Source organism: Muntiacus reevesi, chromosome 2 (assembly GCF_963930625.1).
Source record: "Muntiacus reevesi chromosome 2, mMunRee1.1, whole genome shotgun sequence".
Classification (NCBI taxonomy): Eukaryota; Metazoa; Chordata; class Mammalia; order Artiodactyla; family Cervidae; genus Muntiacus; species Muntiacus reevesi.
In genome coordinates this window covers 207377597-207399768 of record NC_089250.1, presented here as the reverse complement: position 1 = coordinate 207399768, position 22172 = coordinate 207377597, and the positions used below count along the sequence as shown (strand labels likewise).

Genomic DNA, 22172 nt, shown 5'->3' with positions numbered 1-22172 from the left:
AACTCTCCAAAACCAGGGATCAAACCCGCAACCCTTGCATTGGGAGGCAAAGTCCTAACCACTGGACCACCAGGGAAGTCCCACCCTAAGCTTATAAAGATACCAGTCATTTTGGATTAGGGCCCCACCCACCCTGATGACTTCAATAAACCTTAAGTTGGCTTCCTGTGACTCAGCTGGTAAAGAATCTGCCTGCAATGCGGGAGACCTGGGTTCGATTACTGGGTTGGAAAGATCCCCTGAAGACGGGAAAGGCTACCCACTCCAGTGTTCTGGCCTAGAGAATTCCATGGACTGTATAGTCCATGGGGTTGCAAAGAGTCGGACATATCTGAGTGACTTGCACTCACTCACCCATACCTTAAGTTCCGTCTTTTAAGTTTCTGTCTCCAAATTCAGTCACATTCTGAGGTCCTGGGAGTGAGGACTTCAATGAATAAATTGGCCAGGGGTTAGGTGTGTGTGTGGAGGGGTGCAGTTTCCCCACAGCAGTCATGATTCCTTCCTGCTCCTGGAGCACTCGTCCTAGGACCCAGGGGTGACAAGAAAATGCAGGAACACAGGGCATCTGTTAAGCATGTCAGACACGTGAACTTCAATCACGGGCTGGGTTGTGTTTCAAATTCTCCAGGACAAAGGCCTGGAGGCGGCCTTTGAAGCAACCTGGAGCTGCTGGTTCTTTAAGGTGTCAAGATCAATGCCATTCGCTGGCATTCTGAGAACTATCAAAACCCAGCCCCACACATCCCAGGATTTTCACAAAAGGGAAAAGATACATTCGCGATAATACAATGACATTCCTGTGTTTTCTCTGAGCCAGAGAGCGGATAGACATAGTGCGGTCAGGCTGGCCTCTTTGGACCATGCTTTCCGTGAATGGGAAGTGAGTTCACACATTCGGTCCCACGGACCCTGTGGGAGCCCGGCCACCAGCAGCTTACAGCCGCAGAAGCCAGCAGGTAGAGGAGATGACATTTTACAATTGTTCCAAAAGACCCCAAGCCTGGCAGATATGCCGGACACCGCTTTCGGCGAGCAAGAACAAAGCAGTGCTGGGGAGAACTGTTTAAAGATTTAAAAGACTATTTCCCTTTATCCGCGCTGCTGCTGGCCAGACGTTTCAGCCACTTGCCAAACATGAAAGTGACCCCACGCAGGGCAGGGGACCCCGTGAGATGGGGGCACATCCCAGCCACCATCAGCATGCAGATGCAGTAACCGGCCTCCAGGGATGCTCAGAAGTGGATTGTTTTCTGGGAGAGAAACAGAAATGAAATTACCAGGTTGGAAGGAACCTCTGGGAGGCCACTTGCTCCAGGCCATCTAATCCATTCAAAGCCTGGGATTCCTGTAGACATTTTCAAATTCTACACACTTTCAAGTCAAAACAAGGGATGGGGTGTCTCTAGGGCTGGTAATTCTGGCTGCTAGAAAAGGCAAACCTCTTAATCTCACTGTCTTCACTGAGAGTTTCTTTTTTTAAGTATTTTTTAAAATTTAGTTTTGGCTGCCCTGGGCTTTTGTTGCTGCATTGCAGGCTTTCCCTAGTTGCCGCGAACAGGGGCTCCCCCTTAGTTGCATCGCATGGGCTTCTCATTGTTGCCGAGCACTGACCGTAGGAGCAGGGGCTCAGGGGTTGTGGTGCACAGGCTTCGGTGCTCTACGACATGTGGGATCTGCCCAGACCAGGGGTCAGGTTCATGTCCCCTGCATTGGCAGACTGTCAACCACTGGACCACTAGGGAAGTCTCTCTTTGAGGATTTAACAAAAACCCATTGTGGATTCTCAGGGTGGAAAGGTAGCCTTCCTTGTGGTCACTTGGGGACTTTGGCTTCTTCTCCATGTGGCTTCTCCACCTATAACAGGTGACTTCCAAGTCCCTGGGCAGTGGGAGACAGAGGTTGAAGAAAGCACACCGGCTTTTCAGCCACATCACCCTTGGGGGTTGCGCCTCCCCTAGGCTCTCATGTAGAGTGAGAATGAGTCTTAAGGCCGAACCTCTGGGGGTGGGGTGGATGGAGATTAAGGCCACACCTCCCAATAGGCCGTGCTGCCCAGGTTACAGCCTTTGTGGTGGAGTCTGCAGGAACCAGTGCTGACACTGGCAAAGGTTGGCCCCCCCTTTGCCATGAATGGTGCCATGTTTGGGTTTGGTTTGTCAGCCGACAGTTACGTGCCCAAGGAGAACATCCACGATTCTCTGGTCTGTCTGACACCAAAATAGAAGTTGGAATTCATTAAGAGGAGATTCATCATCTTCTTGGCATATGAGTGTCCCCTCCCATTGTAAGAAACCTGTCCTGATCAAAGTCCTAAATTTACATCAAAAAAATTGAAGAGATGGTGAAATCTACTGATGCTGTAACCCATCAGGCCCCCGGCTGCCAGCCTCAGGCTCAGATTGACTCAGGAGGGTCACCTGATGGTTCTGAGTTTCCTTTTGCGCCCAGACCCGAGTGAACTGGGATCTGCATTTGTCTTTCCTTGGCTCTGAATCATTCAGCATCTCCAAGAGCATTGACTGGCATGATGGTCTAGAATTTCTGGTCTTTAGACTCGGCTATGGTGGCAGCATTCCGGCTCCTAAGGCCAACCCTGTCTGGTTCCTGTTGGTTGTCATAATGACTGGACCCCAAGTCCCTGGACCCTCATGCTCTATCCTGTGTCTTTCCTGACTCACAGCTTATCGTCAGTCTCAGAAACCCCACACTTCCCTGATATCTGTGGCTCCTAACCCAATTACTTGACAACATTTTAAAAATTAGTTGACATTTTTGGCCAATGATGGTAACAGACCTTAAAAAGTTAGATGTCTTAAAAAAAAAATATATATATATATATATATATACACACACACACACAACTTTACTTCAGTAAAAAATAAAGATTAAAGAGAAAAAGAACTGAATTTAATTCACTGTCCTGTGGTTAGCCTGATTCTTCCACATCCTACCAGCTCCTCTTTGCTGCTGCTAAGTCATTTCAGTCGTGTCTGACTCTGTGCGACCCCATAGATGTCAGCCCACCAGGCTTCCCCATCCCTGGGATTCTCCAGGCAAGAACATTGGAGTGGGTTGCCATTTCCTTCTCCAATGCGTGAAAATGAAAAGTGAAAGTGAAGTCACTCAGTCATGTCCGACTCTTAGCGACCCCATGGACCGCAGCCTACGAGGCTCTTCCATCCATGGGATTTTCCAGGCAAGAATACTGGAGTAGGGTAGCTCCTCTTTAATCGCAGGCAGAATGCAGACTGGATGATGGTAGAGCATGGATGCATACGTGGAGAAATGAACAGGATGTTACCACTGCCCCACCCTGCCACCTCCTTGCAGCTGCTTCCACCCCAGGGTTCTAGAGCAGTTCTCAACACTCTGCTGGAATTCCAGTTATAAGCTCTGAGGACAGAACAAAGACTATGCGTAGGTTCCATGTCTCAATTACCTTTGTATCCCTGGCAGCATTTAGCTCCAAGCTCTGGTCTTAGTATACATGTATGTAGCTTAAATGACTAAGAGAGGGAAATTGCAAGAATTACCAGTTGGGTGCTGGGAGTGCAAAGATGGATAGAATGCTTAATATCTATCTACTTGGTCAGAGCTGCTCTTTGCAAGGAGGGATAGGCCAAAGGGAGGAGTCTGTAAAGCGGTCAGAGATGCAGAGAGCCAGAGAAAGCCAGTGTGGGGCAGTCTTAAGTACAGGGAAAGAGAGAGAGGCGAGGGATGGGGGAAGACAGGGCCAAACTGACCCCAAGGGGGCTGATTGAGGCTGCTTTGAGCTGTTTTTCTAACATAGAAGCCCAGACCTCTCTGACAGTTACATGCTAGCAGACTAGCTAGTAAGGCTGGGAAGAATTTTAAGTTGATGAGCATAAACCTGATATCATTTATTTTCCTCCCCAATATTATTCTTTTACACGCATAAGCAACAGCAACAAAAATCAAAAGAAAGGAACAAAAAGCTTTCCCAACACTCTTTTCATGCTCCATCAATCAAGCTGCTTTCAATATGCGTTTTTCTCCTCCTGTGAAATCACATGTCATTTGCCAAGCTTCGTTTTAATTCCTCATCTTGCATTAAGAGAAATGACTTGGATCAACTGGCAATAGAATTCAGGTATGTTAGAGGTTTTCGCCTCTGTGGCATTTAAATTGAAATATGTCTTGAGGTCCATATTGGTAAATCCTATTTCTGAGAAACAATCATAAATAAAAGAGAGGTTTGAAATTGAATTTTTGGTAAAGGACTTGTGAAGGAAAGGTAGTATGTGTCCATCCAATTTAGTGGGATGGAATGTGCATTTAAACTGGGAAAAACCAGCTCACCATCTCCAGGCTGGCAGAGGGGAGCACCAAGGATCAGGGGTCCATCTGGGAAGTGGATTATCAGGGAGTCTCGAAAAAGATTGGAAAGACAGAAGTAACAAAGTAAATGTTCTCTTAGTCAGAAATCTGCTTTGTTTTGAACAGATCTTTGCCGACAGACAAAAGGCTAAAATTTGCAAGCTCTTGGGTCACAGACGGGGTTGTTGATATAATTTCTCCGTTGAGCACTCCTCCAAGGCTGCTTTTAATGTTGTAAATAGGTTTAAATGGTTTCCAAAGTGACTTCAACCTGATACCAGGAAGAATTCCTGTCCGTGGGGAGGAGACATTGAGTGACCAGCTCCAGAGCTTTAGGGCTTCACTTCCTGAGAGAGAGGATGAAAGGGGGGCCCCAGAACTGGGCTTCCAGGTTCTCAGGGTCTCATACTAGGCCAGGCCTTGAAAGGATTCCGTGGAACTAAGTACTCTGGAGGTGAGGGTCGGGGGGATTCCCCCGTCTCCGATGGGATGGAGTGTTGGGGTTACAGGAGCGTAAGTGGCCCTTGAACACCTTTTGATCCAGATTGCAGGATGTGGTCACAGGAACCACATCAGTTTATTTAATTCTGGGTTCTTTGACTCCCCTCCCCTCACTTTTGTAGGGGTAAACTTTTTTCTCTCCTCTATTCCAAATCTACATGACAAAATCTAGAGAAACGTCTCTTGTCTCCTCTCCTGAGATGGAGAAAGGTGCCAGTGACGTCTCCTGTTACTCCAGGTATCTGTCCTCATGAATTGGAATGGAAGCTTGCTAAAAACAGACTGGAGGCCTTCACAGAGAAGCCCGCCCCTTTCCGGCTGGCTGACCTGTCCACTGTCTGGAATTCTCTCGTTGGAGTCCTGGGGTTCCTTATTCTCATGCTGAGAAAAGCCAAACATGACTTACTTTACGATAAAGCAGCGTTCTGCAAGACAGCAGCGCAGGGCACCGCTTCATCCCTGGATGACCGCGGAGCTGCAGAGCTGCCTTGCTAGGTTTGACTGAGACCCCGGGAGGAACAGTCTTGGGCACCTGATGGGGAGGGGGAGAAAGGGACTTGTTTGATGTTACAGCGAGTTTTTGGAGGAGGCAGAGCAAGAATGTTGGCCTCCGCCGCCTGGTTCATTTCTCTGCACCTCACTGCCCTCTCCACGCCAGCCCTACATAGAGTCCGTGGAAGAGGCTGCCCATAAGGAATGATCTGAAAGACCTTGCGCGTTGGAATCCAAAAAAATGATGAAGTGCAAGATGAGAGAGAGGGAGAAAAGACCCTGGAAGCCAACTTCATTTTCACCCCGAGGCCTCAGCTCATCATATAAAGACAAACGGTCCAATTAAAACTTGGGCGGAGGGTCTGAATAGACTTCTCTGCAGACAGACAGATGGCCAAGAAGTGCAAGAGAAAATGCTCAACATCGTTAGCCATCAGGAAGATGAAAATCAAAGCCACGATATGATGCTACTTCACACCCACTAGGATGGCTCTAATCAAAAAGATGGACAGTGACAAGGGTTATTAGCAAGGATGGGGAGAACTAAGAACCTCATTACACTGCTGGGGAAATGTAGAATGGTGCAGCTACTTTGGAGAAGTCTAGTAGATCCTCCAAAGGTTAAACATTGAGTTACCCTATGACCCAGCAAAGCCACTGGTAGGGTAGGTACCAGGGGAAATGAAAACATGTATCCATATATATAAAAACCTGTATATGAATATTCATGGCAGGGTTATTTTTAATTGTCAAATGGAAACAACCCGAGTGGCCATCAACTAATAAATATATAAAGAAATTGTAGGACATCTATACAATGGAATAGTATTCTACTGTATGAAGCAATGCAATGATTCATTGCAGCATGGATAAAATATGAAAACATGATGCTAAGAAGAAGTCAACCATCTGAGATCCTCACCAAGCTCAGCTTTGCTTTTTCCAGTCCTCCAGAAAAGTGAAAGTGAAAGTCGCTCAGTCGTGTCTCTTTGTGACCCCTTCCCTCCCCAAACTGGAATCCATCCCTTGAATCTTCTTTTCCCCATCTCTCTGTGTATACATTCGTTTGTCTATTTTGTTACAGCTTTGTTGAGATATTCACACACTGTTAGAGTTCACCCATTTAAAGTGTCCAACTCATTGGTTTTTAGTAGATTCAAAAAGTTTTCCAGTGTTCGCTATAATCAATATTAGAATATTTTCATCACCCTAAAAGGAAACTCCGAACCCACTAGCAGTCACTCTATCCCATGACCCTACCTGCAGCCCTTGGCAACCATCGGTTTACTTTCTGTCTTTATGGATTTTCTTTTACTGGGCATTTCATATAAATGGAATCAAATGATATACAGTCCTTTGTGACCAGCTGTTTCACTTATATCATGTCAGAGTTCTTCCATGTTGTAGCATGTGTCTAAATTTTGTTTTTATTATTAAATAATATTCCATTGTATGAATGTACTATATTTTGTTTATCCATTCATCAGTTGATAAATCTTTGCCTAGTCCTAGGTCATGAAAATTTACTCCATGTGTTCTTTCAAGAGTTGTATAGTTTTGTCTCTTATATTTAGGTCTTTGATCCATTTTGAGTTAATTTTTTAAGTACTTATTTACTTATTTGTTTGTTCCATAATGTCCACAGCAGCTTTCTTTGTAGTATAACTAAACTCAGAACAACTGTCAAGAGATAAATGGAAAAAAGCTCTAGTATATCCATACAAGGGAGTATGACTCAGCAATAAAAAGGAGTAAACTACTGACATGAACTGAAGTGGAGTGGAAGTTGCTCAATCGTGTCCGACTCTTTGCGACCCCGGGGACTCTACAGTCCATGGAATTCTCCAGGCCAGAATATTGGAGTGGGTAGCTACTCTCTTCTCCAGGGTGTCTTCCCAACCAGGGATCGAACCCAGGTCTCCTGCACTGCAGGTGGATTCTTTACCATCTGAGCCACCAGGGAAGCCCAAACTATTAATATATGCAACTATAGAGATCAATCTCAAAATACCTTTGCTGAATATAAGCCAGACAACCAAAGAGTACATTTGGCTGCACCTGGTCTTAGTTGCAGCACACAGGATCTTCTGTCTTCATTGCAGCCTGCATTAGATTTTAATTGTAGCATACAGTATCTTTTGGTTGTGGCCAACAAACCCTTAGCTGCAGCATGTGGGATCTAGTTCCCTAACCAGGGATCAAACCCAGGTCCCCGGCATTGGGACCGCCAAGTCTGAGCCACTGGACCACCAGGGAAGTTCCCATTCTGCATTAATTTTTGTATATGTTATGAGACGGTGGTCCAAAATCACTGTTTTGCATGTTGTTCCGGAATAGCTTTTGTAAAACTATTTTTCCCCCACCAAATTGTCTTGGTACTATCCACAGATGTGAGGGTTTATTTCTGGACTCTCAATGGATTCTGTTCTGTTGATCTATATGTCTTCCTCATTGCAGTACCACACTGTCCTAAGTATGGTAGCTCTGTGATAAATTTTGAGATCAGAAGTGGAAGTCCTCCGAGTTTGTTCTTTTCTAGGTTATTTTGGGCCCCTTGTATTTCTGTATGAAATTTAGAACCAGTTTGTTAATTTCTGCCAAGAAGCCATTGGGTTTTTTTTGTTTTGTTTTTTTTGGTAAAGATTGTGTTGAATATTTAAATCCATTTGGGAAGTACTACTAACTATATTAAGTCTTCTCATCTGTGAACATGAGATGTCTTTCCATTCATTCTCATAATCTTGAAACTTTCCCGGGTTGCATATCCTGGAATCCTATGTATTTCTGTGTTGTCCACTCCTGGGAATTTAGCCACCTTCTTTTACCACATAAGGTCTCTTGCCCTTATTTCCACCCACAGACTTCTTGCCATATTTTGCTTCCCTGACTTGGCTCCCTTCTACTGCCAGCAGCTGGGTCTGTCCCAACTCATGGGAGCATCTAGTTGTCAGGTCACAAATCAAACTAGTCTGGACCAGCCAGTGTCTACAGTCTCCTCCTTGAAGAAACAGGCAAGGTGAGGATTCTTGGTTATGGTGAGAGTTTTCCGTCTGTATCATTTCCCTGTGGGGTAGCCAAGGTTGGGTAATAGAAACAGAAGCACATGCACGCGCGCGCACACGCATGCACACACACACACACACATTTGCATGAATTTGCCACTAAATTCAATCAATAAAGGCCCAGAGGAGGTGTGCAAACACTCAAGAAGGTCCCAGTATCCTCACGGAGGGAGTTTGGGAAACTAAAGGTGGAAGAGCTTGAAGTGGGTCTGTGCTGACTTGAAACCCTCACCCGCAATCTCATTTACAGAGCGTATACGAGAGAGTCTCACAGATCCCTGGAACTTCTCCGTGTCTTCTTCCTCTTCTCCTTCATCAGTACCAGGAAGTTCATTTTTACAAACTAGTCCTTCTTTTAAAAAAAAATTCTTTATGTATTTTATTTTTGGCTTCACTGGGTCTTCCTTTCTGCACGAGGGCTTTCTCTAGTTGCGGCGAGTGGAGCTGACTCTCTAGTTTCAGCACGCAGCCTTCTCCTTGCAGTGGTTTCTGTTGTTGCCCAGCATGGGCTCTGGAGTGCGTGGGCTCTCTAGTTGTGCACACGGACTTTGTTGCCCTTCAGCATGTGGACTCTTCCCAGACTAGAGATGGAACCTGTGTCCCCGGCACTGGCAGGGGGGGATTCCTAACCGCTGGACCACCAGGGAAGTCCTAACAAATTAGTCCTTCTTGACAGTTGGAAATGCTTTGTTTATCCTGCCTGGGACCAAGAGAAGTTAGATGGTCCCGTTTTCCTCTGGGAGCAGGGCCATTTGATCCTGGAAGCCTGCTGTGCCCTTGAAGAAGATGGCAAGTTGTCACCTCCTTGGATGTTTACAGCTCTTAAAGGAAATTAACATTTCAGCCTTCCACTTAAATATTCCAGCCACAAGTGCCACCTGTATATGATGGCACTGGGGTGGATGCTTCCAGCAGGCCGGGCATCTGTGCTTTTAAGAGACTCCAAAATAGAGCATGTTGATAATGTAGAATTAGACCATTGTACCCTTTGTGCTTCTATGAATAAAGATGGTCTGTTATTTTAGTTTGAATTTTCCCTTATAGTTCTATAGGGCACAACTTCAGATTGGAAAGAAAACCTTCACGGGCGCCAGTTGTGCTTTACTGGGAAATTCAGAAAACCCATGTCACTAGGGGCACCTCACATGTATGGATATTTCTTAGGAAGAGATAGATTTTAATATTCTGAGCCACTGTATCTGTAAGAGAAATTCCTCCAGATCTGTTTTTCTACCAGTTTTAGTCAGGTGAGGTTAAGCTCTGCTGCAGTAACAAACCAACCCCCAAATCTCAGTGGCTTTATATAATAAAATACATTTCTCACTCATGCTGCCTCCTGAACCACTGCTTTCAAGTTGAGGGTTGGGGTGGGAAGCAGTGGTCTTTGGGAATTTCTCTGTTGGGCTGATGAAGTCCTTGCCCCGCAGGTGTGGCTGTGTGGGGGCAGCATGGAGGTCCTGCCTTGCTCACGGGTGGCCCACATCGAGCGGAAGAAGAAGCCGTACAACAGCAACATCGGCTTCTACACCAAGAGGAATGCTCTGCGGGTTGCCGAAGTCTGGATGGACGACTACAAGTCTCACGTGTACATAGCGTGGAATCTGCCGCTAGAGGTAGGACCTTCCCCATCACCCTAGAACATTGACCTTGTGCTTGACCTGTCACTGATCCCTTTACTAAGCCGATGCTTCCTCTCCAGAAAGATGCACACCCTTGCAGGATTATAAATAGACTTTGAGGTGGCTCACAGACCTCCAGGTTTTAGAACCCCTGCTTTACATGGGGATTGGCACCATGGAAATCTCTAAATCCATTTACAGAGATTAGAAGGACTATAGTGTGTTAATTCTAGTCTCATTATATTCATCTGGACACTGAGTGTCAAGACCTGCTCCTGAGCGGGCACTGTCTCTAGAAGATGCTCGCCCAGTTTTTGGCACCAGACTCCATCATCCGCTCTCGCTTCCCGCAGAGCTCCAGCTGCCCCGTGATGTAGGTCCCTGCTGCACGCTGGATCCTTGCTTACACGGCTCTTCAGTTATCTTCCGTATTCCACCCAGAATATAATCTAGGAAAATTCCCATTACTACAGCCCCACAAGAGCCTTGTATGGCAGTTGTGCCCAGGCTTGTTTGGAATCCCAGCCTGGCCGCTTATAATTATGACATGTTGAACAAATCTAATTATCATCTCTATATCTTAGGTTCCTCAGTTATCAAATGGGGATTATAGCAAGCCCTCCTTCCTTTAGGTCGATCGTGAGAACTAAATTGGAAATACTTAATCTGAGTATTAAGTGCTAAAGCTAAGGACGTGTGATGTACTTGGAGCAATGCCTGGCACAGGATGTGAAATGTTGGCGAGCATTTTTGTCCTCCATAGCCCAGTTTGCTGACCTGTACTCTCAACCATAGTCGGGTTTATCTGTTCAGCTGGAGCTCCTGTAGGTGTCCGAGCCACAGAATTGTTCTCACTGAGAAATGGCAGCCCTTGTGTTTCAGGAGGCTGGAACCCCAGACAAGAGAAGTGCAGTCGAATATGTCTAGGTTTGTGGATAAACAGGATACAAGTGAAGAATTTTTTTATCATTGTTGTTACAATTATTAAAATGATGTTCCAAAGCACTGAAAACCCCCTTCCGGCCACATAGCACTTTATAGCCATTAAGCTAGAAGTGATTTTCCACATTATTGTATAAAATAGCAACCTTTGCTGAGCCCCTTATACTGTCCCAGGCACTCACTAAGGTTCTTGTTTGCAATATCTTGTTTACCCCTCATAACAACCTCTTGACAGAGGAACTACCTGCCCTGATGTCCTCATCTACAGAGTCCAGATTGGTAACCTTGATCTCACAGGGCTCCTGGGAAGATAAACATGAGACTTAAAACAGAGCATAACAAATACTGTGTTCAATAACTGCTAGTTTGATGTGAACCTATTATGATGTCTGTTTTATAGATGGGTAAACCGCAACTCTGGCAAGTTAAATTGACTTGCTTAAGGTCCTACACCCGGCACATCCCAGGGCAGGGATGTGAAATGGTGTTTTCCTTCGGCTCTGCCTACAGCCCTGTGACATCACTGGAACAAGTGCTGTTATTTTTCTTGTTTGAGATGAGAGCAGTGACCTAGGCTGGGGATGTGACTTTGGGTCAGAAGAACTCAAGGCTGATCTCCCAATGCTTTCTCCATCATTACAAACCACCTCGGGTCCCTAATGCCAGTGTTGCTTACCTGGCTTTTCACAAATGACCATCCTCATTAATCTTGCTAAGTATAGTAAAATAAAGAGTTAAAATATCACTGCCCAGGTTTGCCTTTGAATGTTAATAAGTTTGACATTTAAAGGGACTTTTCTTTTAAAAATCCCTGTTCAGCTGCCGAAGAAGAAATCTTAATGAAATCATTTAAACTCTTCTCCTCTTGCTCTAAAATGCTCCTTGCCTGCCCGTCATAGTGAAGGGGTATCCTGTCTCTACCGGGTCAGAGCCGTCTTGGCTGACTCTGGAGTCATATTTCAGCTACTTTATTTTCCCCTGTCAGCACACAGCAGCCCATTACAGGTTCATTTCTGTAAAAGCAGAGTGAATTATTCATTAGAACATCATTACAAGCTTTGCAATGGAAAATTATTTTCACATCTGCATATAATGAACTTCACAAAGAGCCTGCAAAGGGGGGAAGGGGGAATTACACATGTACAAAAAGAGAAAGGCAGGAGGTGGTTATAGGCATTTCTTTTCTCGTCTTAATCAAATAATTCCTGTAATAATTGGGTCTGAGAGTCACTGAAGAGATGGCAGAGATGGAGCTGGGAAGGCAGGTTGTCAGTATCCCAAGTATTGCAGGATCCCTTTCATGGTGATGAGGAAGGCTGGCTTGGGGGGCTGCATACAGTGCCCAGGGAGACAGTACTGGCTAGCTCAGAGCGAAAGAATCACGTACAGGCTTCAGATTTCTCTCTGATGGTTTCCCCGAAGGTGACACTGCCCGTCCTCTGCTCTGGCCAGAGCCTCCCAATCACTAAACCCTTTGCTTGCTTTCAGAATCCAGGAATTGACATAGGCGATGTCTCCGAAAGAAGAGCCTTAAGGAAAAGTTTAAAGTGTAAGAATTTCCAGTGGTATCTGGACCACGTCTACCCAGAAATGAGAAGATACAATAACACCGTCGCCTACGGGGAGGTAATGAAGACCACACTTGCTCTCGACTTGGATGACTGTGCAGGGGGCTGTGGATCACTTGGCTGGGGATGAATGACAAAGTCATTCACTCATTCATTCATTCAGTGATTAGTTCTTTTAGAGGTGCCAGCCTTCACAGCAAGGCTCTCACCAGCTGGTTTGAATGAATTGTGAATTGTGAGTGTGTGCTCAGTCGTATCTGACTGTTTGCAGTCCCCCCGGACTGTAGCCCTCCAGGATCCTCTGTCCATGGAATTCCCCAGGCAAAAATACTGGAGTGGGTTGCCATTTTCTTCTTCAGGGGATCTTCCCGGCCCAGGGATTGAACCCTCATCTCTTTGTCTTCTGCATTGCAGGCAGATTCTTTACCATCTGCCTGATGGTACCAGGGAAGCCCCACCAACTGGTGGTGAGATACATGTAATAAATGTCACAATGGGGATGTGGGCCATCATTTGGCTCATGGTGTGGAATGGACCATAAATTCTGTTTAGGGCATTTGAGGTACCCTGGGACCTGTACTGAGACGCTGAGCGGCAAGTTGGATGTAAAGAGAGGCGGAGACTATACCTATCTGTCCAGGGCCCACTGCCATATGCACCAGGGTCACTTGCTGCCAAAGAAAGGATACAGATGCTCTTCTCAGATTTTCTATGCTGAGACAATGTCACTTTTCTGAACATTAAAACAGATTGACCTTTCTTATAGTAAAAATGCCATAAATTTGCATTTTGAAAATAGCAACAATAGCAGTGAACACTTAAAATGTGCTGGTACTGTTCTAAGTGTTTTTCACATATGAGTTCAATCATCCTTACTTTATCAGGTAGTAGTGTTATTCCCATTTTATTGATAGGAACACTGAGACTTGGAGACATTAAATACATTATCTAAAGTCTCATAGCTTATAAATCACAAAGCCAGGATTAGACTTAAGCATTCTAACCCCAAAGGTAATGTGTACATTTGGACGTATGGTCTGATTTATTACATGTGTGTTTATATTTCTTTATACTAAAAATATTTATTTTTATTTAAGTATGTGTGTGTGTGTGCTCCATGCGACCCCATGGACTGTAGCCTGCCAGGTTTATACATATACTTTTTATATACACATCTATTTGTATTGGTATATGTATATATATATATTTTTTTAAACTAAAACCAGACTGTCCACAATGCCTTATAATTTTAAATGTTACTAATAATAGAGAATATTTTCCTGTGTCCTTAAGCACTTTCCTGCAACATTATTAATGGCTGTATAAGATGGTATAAATATACATATATATGTTTTAAACTAAAACCAGGCTGTCCACAATACCATATAATTTGAAATGTTACTAATAATAGAGAATATTTTCCTGTGTCCTTAAGCACTTTTCTGCAACATTATTAATGACTGTATAAGATGGTATTAAAAAGTATATAAGTTTTAAACTAAAACCAGGCTGTCCACCGTGCCTTGTAATTTGAAATGTTACTAACGAGACAATATTTTCCTGTGTGGTTAAGCCTTTTTGTGCAACCTTGTCAATGGCTGTATAAGATGGTACCTTTTGTGTATGACTGTGTTTTGCTTGAAAACATAGACATTTCCATTGTTTCTTTTTTTTTTTTTAACATCGTAAGCAGCACTGCTGACCATGTGCGTGTATGTAAGCGCTGGGGCATCTGTCCCGTGACATCCCTGTGTTTTTGGATGAGGGATTAGTGACGCAGACTCTGGTCAGACCTCAGGGAGCCAAGTGCTTTGGACCCAACAGAGATGCCCCACTCGCTCTGCATTTGGGTTTCTTCTCAGGGCTCCCTGGAACTCCTGAAGCTGAGAAATCCTCACGGACTTGGAGCATTTCCTTTTTCTGCAGTTGTGCCTTTTTCTGTTTTATGGGAGAAAGCTTTTGGAGGAATTAAGTCAGCCCCAGGTTAAATCATCAAAGTGCGGGCAAAGTGTCCCTTCCGAGCTGGAATATGGATGCGGAGCTTGCTTCTTACAGGGCTTCCCAGGTGGCTCTGTGGTAAAGAGCCTGCCAGTGCAGGAGTTGCAAGAGACGTGGGTTTGATCCCTGGGTCGGCAAGCTCCACTGGAGGAGGAATTGGCAACCCAGTCTAATATTCTTTCGTAGAGAATCCCATGGACAGAGGAGCCTAGTTGGCTGCAATCCATGGGGTCGCAAAGAGATGGATAAGGCTGAGCAACTGAGCATGCATGCTCACAAGTGTAGTGGTTGGGGACGCACGAAGATTCGAGAGCCAGCCTGCTGGATTCAAGCCCGAGTGGCTCCTTTTAGCATCTGTCCCCTCATCTGTAAAATGAGGGTGTGAAAGTAACTACGTCGTGGGGTTGTTGGGAAGATGAAAAGCAAGACGCCATATACAGACTTCTTAGAACAGTACCTGGCACGTCCTGCTAGCTATTAATAGGTGCACACAGCCTTGTCTTCCTCAAAATAAAAACATGTTTCTTTTTGTTTTTGGTTTTCAAATATCAAACATAAAGATCGCATGGAAAAACAGTGGGCGGTGAAAGGATTATTCATAAGACAATTGGGTAAATCACCCAGCTCTTTGGAAAAGAGAACAATTTAGATTCTTAAAGCAAATCCCAAAGTATATTTCAGATGGACTATAAGCATTAAATGAAAGAAAAGAAACCATAATGGAACCATCCAGAAATAGATATGAATCTGAACTCTTAAAGGGGAAGGGCTTCCTAAGAGCAAAAGCTATGGAAGAAAATAAAAAGGAAAATGACATTTGATATGGGCTCATAAATATTAAAATAACCTATATATCAACCGAATGGAGAAATAATATGCCAAGGTGGAAGTCTGTATATCATAAATACGATAGATGAATGGATAATATCTTTAATGTATAATGAACTCTGCAAATAGACTTTAAATGAAATTTTTTATTTAAATGAGAAAACATCCCCAAAGAAAAAGAGACAAAGTGCAAGAGAAAATACAAGTGGGTGGAATTTTTATATTTATTTCATAATCAAAGAAGTTAAAACAAAATTTAAAATACACTGGGGTAAAAATAAAATAAAATACACTGAGGTAGCATTTTGTCTTACACCAAAAGAACAAAGATTCATTTTTAGAATATCTGTTGGTGCTTCGCCAGCCAGGTCTTGATAATATGAAAACCACAGATCCTCTGATGAGAGTGCAAATTGAAACAAGCTTTTTAAAAAGCAATTTGAACCACATGTATTAAAAGGCTTACTTCCTCTCCACTCTATCCCAAGCAAATAATCTGAAATGAGGACAGAGATTTGCCAGTAACATTGTTCATCTCAGGGATTTTTGTTTCTTCGATCAAACATTTGAATTTAACTTGAAGGTTAGTTAAATTGTAGTTTGCAATATTTTGCAACATTTCAAAAGATATATACAAAAGTTTGATGCAAGAAAAATATTGATAATATAAACCTTAAGAGAAAAAGTCAGGATTATGAAATTAGATTAGCCACTATTTTAGATTAGTAGTAAAGAATCCACCTGCAATGCAGAAGACTTGGGTTCTATTCCTGGCCCGGGAAGATCCTCCAGAGAATGAAATGGCAACCCATTCCAGTATCCTTGCCTGGGAAATCCCATGAACAGAGGAGCCTGGTGGGCTGCGGTCCATGGGGTCACAAAAGAGTTGGAGATGACTTAGAGACTAAACAATAAAGTAAGACAAGAGAATGGGAGGTGAAACTTCTACATAGGGGACAGGCAGCTTTTAATGTGGTATTTTCTCATGTTTCCTCAATTATCACTAATATTTATATGATAATTTTATGATTAGAAGAAAAACAGTTACAAAAAGAGAAACAATAAAAATGTAAAATGCTAGGAGGCTAGGGCAGCGTTCCACAGGCTGTGCACTGCACATTTCATGTGAAACAGAATGTAAATGACATCTCTGGAGCTGAAGGTTGGAATGGCTTTAGAGGTAACATAGAGATCATAATCTGATTTTTGGAGGAGGGAAAGCTTTTGTTTTTGCAAAATTTTCCTAACTTTTTTAAGTAATAAATTCAATACATACAGTATACAGAAAATATGAAGATAAAAACAAAGCTTATTTCAGATCCCAATTCCCAGCTATGATCAGTATTAACAAGTCAGGACTCTGGCCTCCTGTTACTCCTTCTGTGCTTGCTGAGCCCACTATATACTGAAATATATTTCAGATGGATGACAGTATTAAGTGGAAGACATCAAACTGAGTCAAATTCAGTCTAGTAACAAAATCTAGCCTTATTCAGACAACTCTGATTTAACATTCCTATGGGTTGTTTTCACTACACCCTGCCTAACCACCTATTCTGTGTGTACTTTCTGCTTTTTGTTTTTTACCTACGATTCTATTTGAGTGTTTTTCCGTAGGCCAGTGAATATTTCTGGTTTTAATGCTCCAGTTTCTTTCCTTAGTTTTTAACTCGCTTGTTTGGAGGCTTTTTAAAAAGCTTTCTAGTTCTGTAAACTCTATATATCCTGTTCTTAGTCACATTTTGGTAACTTCTACTTTTTTAAAAAAATTCTAATTTAAAGAGTTTTTAAAGCTTTTTTTGGCAGTGCCCCGTGGCATGTGGGATCTTAGTTCCCCTAGCAGGCAAGGCACCAGTGCCCCCTGCATTGGAAACGTGATTTCTAAAATGACATTTTAAATTAACTCTACTTCAGTAAGGCTTCCCAGTTGGCGTTAGTGGTAAAGAACCTGCCTGCCAATGCAGGAAACTTAAGTGGGTTCGATCCATAGATTGGGAAGATCCCCTGGAGAAGGAAATGGCAAACCACTCTAGTGTTCTTGCCTGGAGAATCCCATGGGCAGAGGAGCCTGCTGGGCTACAGTCCATGGGATCCCCAAGAGTCGGAAATGACCGAAGTGACTGAGCATGCACGCATACTTCAGTAAAAGCTGAAGCTCCGATACTTTGATCACCTGATGTGAAGAGCCGGCTCATTGGAAAGACCTTGATGCTGGGAAACGCTGAGGGCAAGAGGAGAAGGGGGCGACAGAGGACGAGGTGGTTGGATGGCATGCATCACTCACTCAACAGACATGAGTTTGAGCAAACTCTGGGAGGTAATAAAAGACAGGGGAGTCTGGTGTGCTGCAGTCCATGGGGTGGCAAAGAGTTGGACATGACTTAGAGACTGAACAACATACTTCAATAAAAAGGAAAAAAAAGTAAAAAGAAAGATATGCAAATATGTTATGTCCTGGCTCACACATGTAAGATATTGTCTTCCTAATGCACTAGCACTTCGGTGTGCACAGAAACATTAAGCCACCAACTCTTGCTCAAAATTCTGTGCTTGGCTCATATGGAAAAACCTCTGCTCCATAGTTCACTTTTGCTCATCTTTTTTTTTTTTTCTTTAAGCATTATTTATATGAAATACAGCACACATAAAATATGCGTAAACCCAACATGTGCAGCATAATAATATAAGGTAAAAATCCATGTAGACATCCCCTGAGTGAAAAATAGAACATCATTAGCATCTCTTTTACTTAATCCTTTTTAGCATTTAGCTCAGGAGTCACCTCCCCTTAGTCTTTGAAGCCTCAGGTGGGGTGAGGGCATTCTCTTTGCTGCCCTGGCATAATTCAGTTATTGTACTCGCTCTTCCTGTGTCTCTCTCTCTCTGCAGCCCATCCTTCAGAGCAGGCACTCTTGGGTTTTTCAGTCTTTGTGTTTGTTAAACTTAGCACAATACCAAACTCTTAGCAGCTTCAGGAAACATATATTAAGTTACTGCACAATAGATTTGTTTGCATAAACATCAGGAAAAAATTTAAAAGACTAGCATTCTGATATCATTGTGTGGAACATATATGCCCTAAAAACATTAATATTCTTAATATGTAAAGAGCCCTTACAAATCTATAATAAAACCACTTTGAGATCCCAATGGGGAAATAAGCCAGTAATTCTCAAAAAGGGAAATAATTGCTAAACATGAAGCCTTCCAACTTACCATTCAGTGTAAATTTGTAAAAATAGGATATCTTTTGTTAGTCTCCCAAACAATATTTTGTTATTAATTTTATCACCTCTCATTTTTACTTTACATTTTAAAAACTTTGTTAGACTTCATTAGACATTTCTACCATATTGCTCTTCTGTATACAAAAAAAAGAGAAGAATACAAGTAAAATGCCTGGGTAAAAGTATTGCTAAAATTTCATCACTTTCAAAAATCTAACTCTTCTGAATTACTTTTTTACTCAGAAGTTGTCTGAGTTTTTCCATCTCTTTGTACCACTGAAAGCACTCGCAGCAAGCATTTCTTAAAGCATCTATTGATATAAAGGAACGAAAGTTGTGGGGCTAAGTTGTGGTCTCCTAAGTTAGCTTTGCCATTCTTTAAAGATTGCTTGCTTTGGACCATCTTTGGAAATGTCTGATTCATCACTTCTCTCTACACCCCTCTTTATGGACTTTTGGAAATGTGGGTTTAAAAGAATGCATCTCTTTAAGAAAAAAAGAAAAAGAGAATCCACCCTAGGTATTTCAAACACAAGTATTTAAGACAAAGAACTGGTTCCAGGAGAAAAGGGGTGATATTCAGCTATCAGAAGCTGTCTTTCCTCTGGCTTGAAACCAGTAGGCTACAAAAAAATGCTCCTCTATTGATTTTTTTTCCCCAAGCTGGTGTTCTTTTTCTTTCTCTCTCTCTCTCTCTCCAGCTTTATTGATCTGTAATTGACATATGAAAGTGTTAATCGCTCAGTCGTGCCGTTACTCTTTGCGACCGCATAAACTGTAACCCACCAGGTTCCTCTGTCCGTGGGATTCTCCAGGCAAGAATAGTGAGTGGGTTGCCATTCCCTTCTCCAGGGGATCTTCCCCACCCAGGGATTCAACTTGGGTCTCCCCATTGCAGGCAGATTCTTTACTTTCTGAACCACCAGGGAAGCTAATATTGTATAAGTTTAAGTGGTACAGTCTCCACAGTAACAGTCGCAACCACCTCAGATCGCCCCAGTTGCCATCTTGCGTGAATCTGGCGGGAGCTGCAAGATGAACTAGCCAGTGGGAGACGTGCGTTTTTCGCAGCTCTTGGGCCCTGTGTATCTTAGTCGCTCAGTCCAGCCTGATTCTGTGTGACCCCACGAACTGTAGCCTGCCAGAATACTGGAGTAGGTAGCCTGTCCCTTCTCCAGGGGATCTTACCAACCCAGGGATCGAACCCAGATCTCCAGCATTGCAGGTGGATTCTTTACCCGGTGATACGCAAATGAAGCCACAAGGGAAGCAGATTCTTTACCATTCGAGCTACAGGGAAGTCTGGTTCAGACTTCTGAACTTCTGGTTCTGCCCGCAATGCAGGAGACCCGGGTTCAATCCCTGGGTCAGGAAGATCCCCTGGAGAGGGACATGGCAACTCACTCCAATACTCTTGCCTGGAAAATCCCATAGACAGAGGAGCCTGGTAGGCTACAGTTCGTGGGGTCGCAAAGAGTCAGACACGACTGAGCGACTTCACTTTAAATGGTACAACTTGTTAATCTGATACCTTTACGTATCGCAAAATTACCACCATGAAGTTTGCTAACATGTCACATATGCTGAGAATGAGGGATTATGCGCTTGGCGGGGTACACGGTCACAGGCAGAGGCTCGGTGCCCACACCACCCACTGGAGGACTGTCTTTCTTGCTATATGATCTCGAAGATTCAAGCTTTGGTCCTTACTTGGAGGTGGGGATGTGGAGGGGAGGTCTCATGGCGTCTGCATTAAGAAGTCAGAACCAAGTCGGGGTGGAATGGTGGGTGGGGAACAGTTGCTCCGCCAGACAAGGTCTGATGGGTCCTGTTTGACCTGTTCCCGCAGCTTCGCAACAACAAGGCAAAAGACGTCTGCTTGGACCAGGGGCCAATGGAGAACCACACGGCGATACTGTACCCGTGCCACGGCTGGGGACCGCAGGTAGGAGCCCCATCTCTGACCAGGAAGGGAGGAAGTTCACTGTACCTACTGGGGATCCGTAGGACTTCTGGAAACTTCTTTTGTCCTCTCCTTTGGTAGTTGCTGCCTGTTCTGAGCAGGCGAGGGGCTTTCTGGTGATGTCTCTACAGGAACGAGGGAGAAGATTCACAGGTGGCTGCATCAACACAATTATTAAGAGGATAAAGGGGCACATTTCCCACTGAAAGGAAACTGTGCTTACATTTTGGTGTCATTTGCTCATAGGCAAATAGATGTCACATGTACGTATGTTTACTGATAACCAAGCAAGCCTGCTTACAACATCAAAGAAAGAGTTAGCCACTTCCCTCATGAGAACCTGATTGGTGTGTCTGTTCTGAAAGGCCATTGTAAGCTTTTCTTTAATGTTTATTTAGCTATTTAGCTGCACTGGGTCTTATTTGCCACACACAGGAACTGTAGCTGTGGTATGTGGGATCTAGTTCCCTGAGCAGGGATCGAACCCAGGCCCCCTGCATTGGGAGCGTGGAGTCTTAGCCACTGTCATCAGTTTGGTGGTGAGTATGTCCCGGTCTTCAAGCACTGGTACAAGTGCCGAGCACTGATTGGGAAGGAGTAATGTGCTGGCAGTAACACTTTAAAGAATACACGTGTCTTCTGGTCTCTCAGGAGATAGCAAAGATAACCAAAGAGGGCAAAACCATGGGCCGACACAGTAAGAGTAGAACTTGGTAAATGAATTTCCTTTGACAGCTTTGTGTTAGCCCATGGTGTGCACGCGCATGCATGCGTGTATGGGCGTGTGCACTGGGAGAGTTTAGCAGGTCCTCTAGAACTGGGAGAAAACAGATCCAAAGACATCATGAGACTTGACATGCATAAAAATGTAAAACGCTTTTATGTTAACCAGTAGTAATAAAAGGCAGGCCGCAAACCGGGAAGACATATTCAATTTCAGAGGCGCACGAGATGGTTGGTTCTAAGCCTTTTGTTCGTCTATGAAAGGAAGACAGTGGACACAATGCCCCGTAAGGTCCCTTCATCTCTCTCATGTTCTCTGAACACACACGTTCACCAGCAAGCTCACGTGCATCGGGCACACACACATCCTCTCACGTGCATTCATGGCCACGGGCTCGCTCTGCTGCGGGCGCTTCTGCTTTCTTGTTAAGCTGGCATCTGGAAAGAGACAGCCGTATTTCCTCTGCTGTCACCGCAGGTAGTTCTCGTAATCCAGACCCCCGCTCCCTTCATTGTGCGACCGGTCCTCTGAAAGTAATTCCAGGCAGATTGAATCCTGAGTCGTTTGCTCCTTGTGGTCACTCTAGGAGAAAAGCAGGCAGCGTGAAAAAACTGAGGCATGGAGAAGGAGTGCCTGTGAGCAAAGCCGACCAGAACCTAGGCATTTTAAATTCAAATCCAGTCCACTGAATTCAAGATCATTTCTTGCCTACTCCCTGCCCAGACAGGGAGTCTGGTCACCAAATTCTCCTCTCTTGCTGGGAGCTTGGTGGCCTTCAGAGCCCAGTGCAGAAAATATCTAGAACGCATCTTTTACCCATCCCTTCTGCATTCACAGACTTTTCCAAATGGATGCTCCTGCCACTTCATTGATGATGGAACAGCAAACCAAATCAGGCTCATCCTTA

General features: G+C 44.0%; 1 protein-coding gene across 1 annotated transcript in view; it reads left to right on the top strand.

The window, feature by feature from the left end:
- GALNT17 (polypeptide N-acetylgalactosaminyltransferase 17) overlaps positions 1-22172 on the top strand; it is a 416949-nt gene that overhangs the window by 381045 nt on the left and 13732 nt on the right. Inside the window, exons 7-9 of the mRNA XM_065920375.1 lie at positions 9824-10009; positions 12446-12583; positions 20428-20523. Of these exons, the coding sequence (XP_065776447.1) occupies positions 9824-10009; positions 12446-12583; positions 20428-20523 (420 nt within the window). The remainder of the gene's footprint in view (positions 1-9823; positions 10010-12445; positions 12584-20427; positions 20524-22172) is intronic.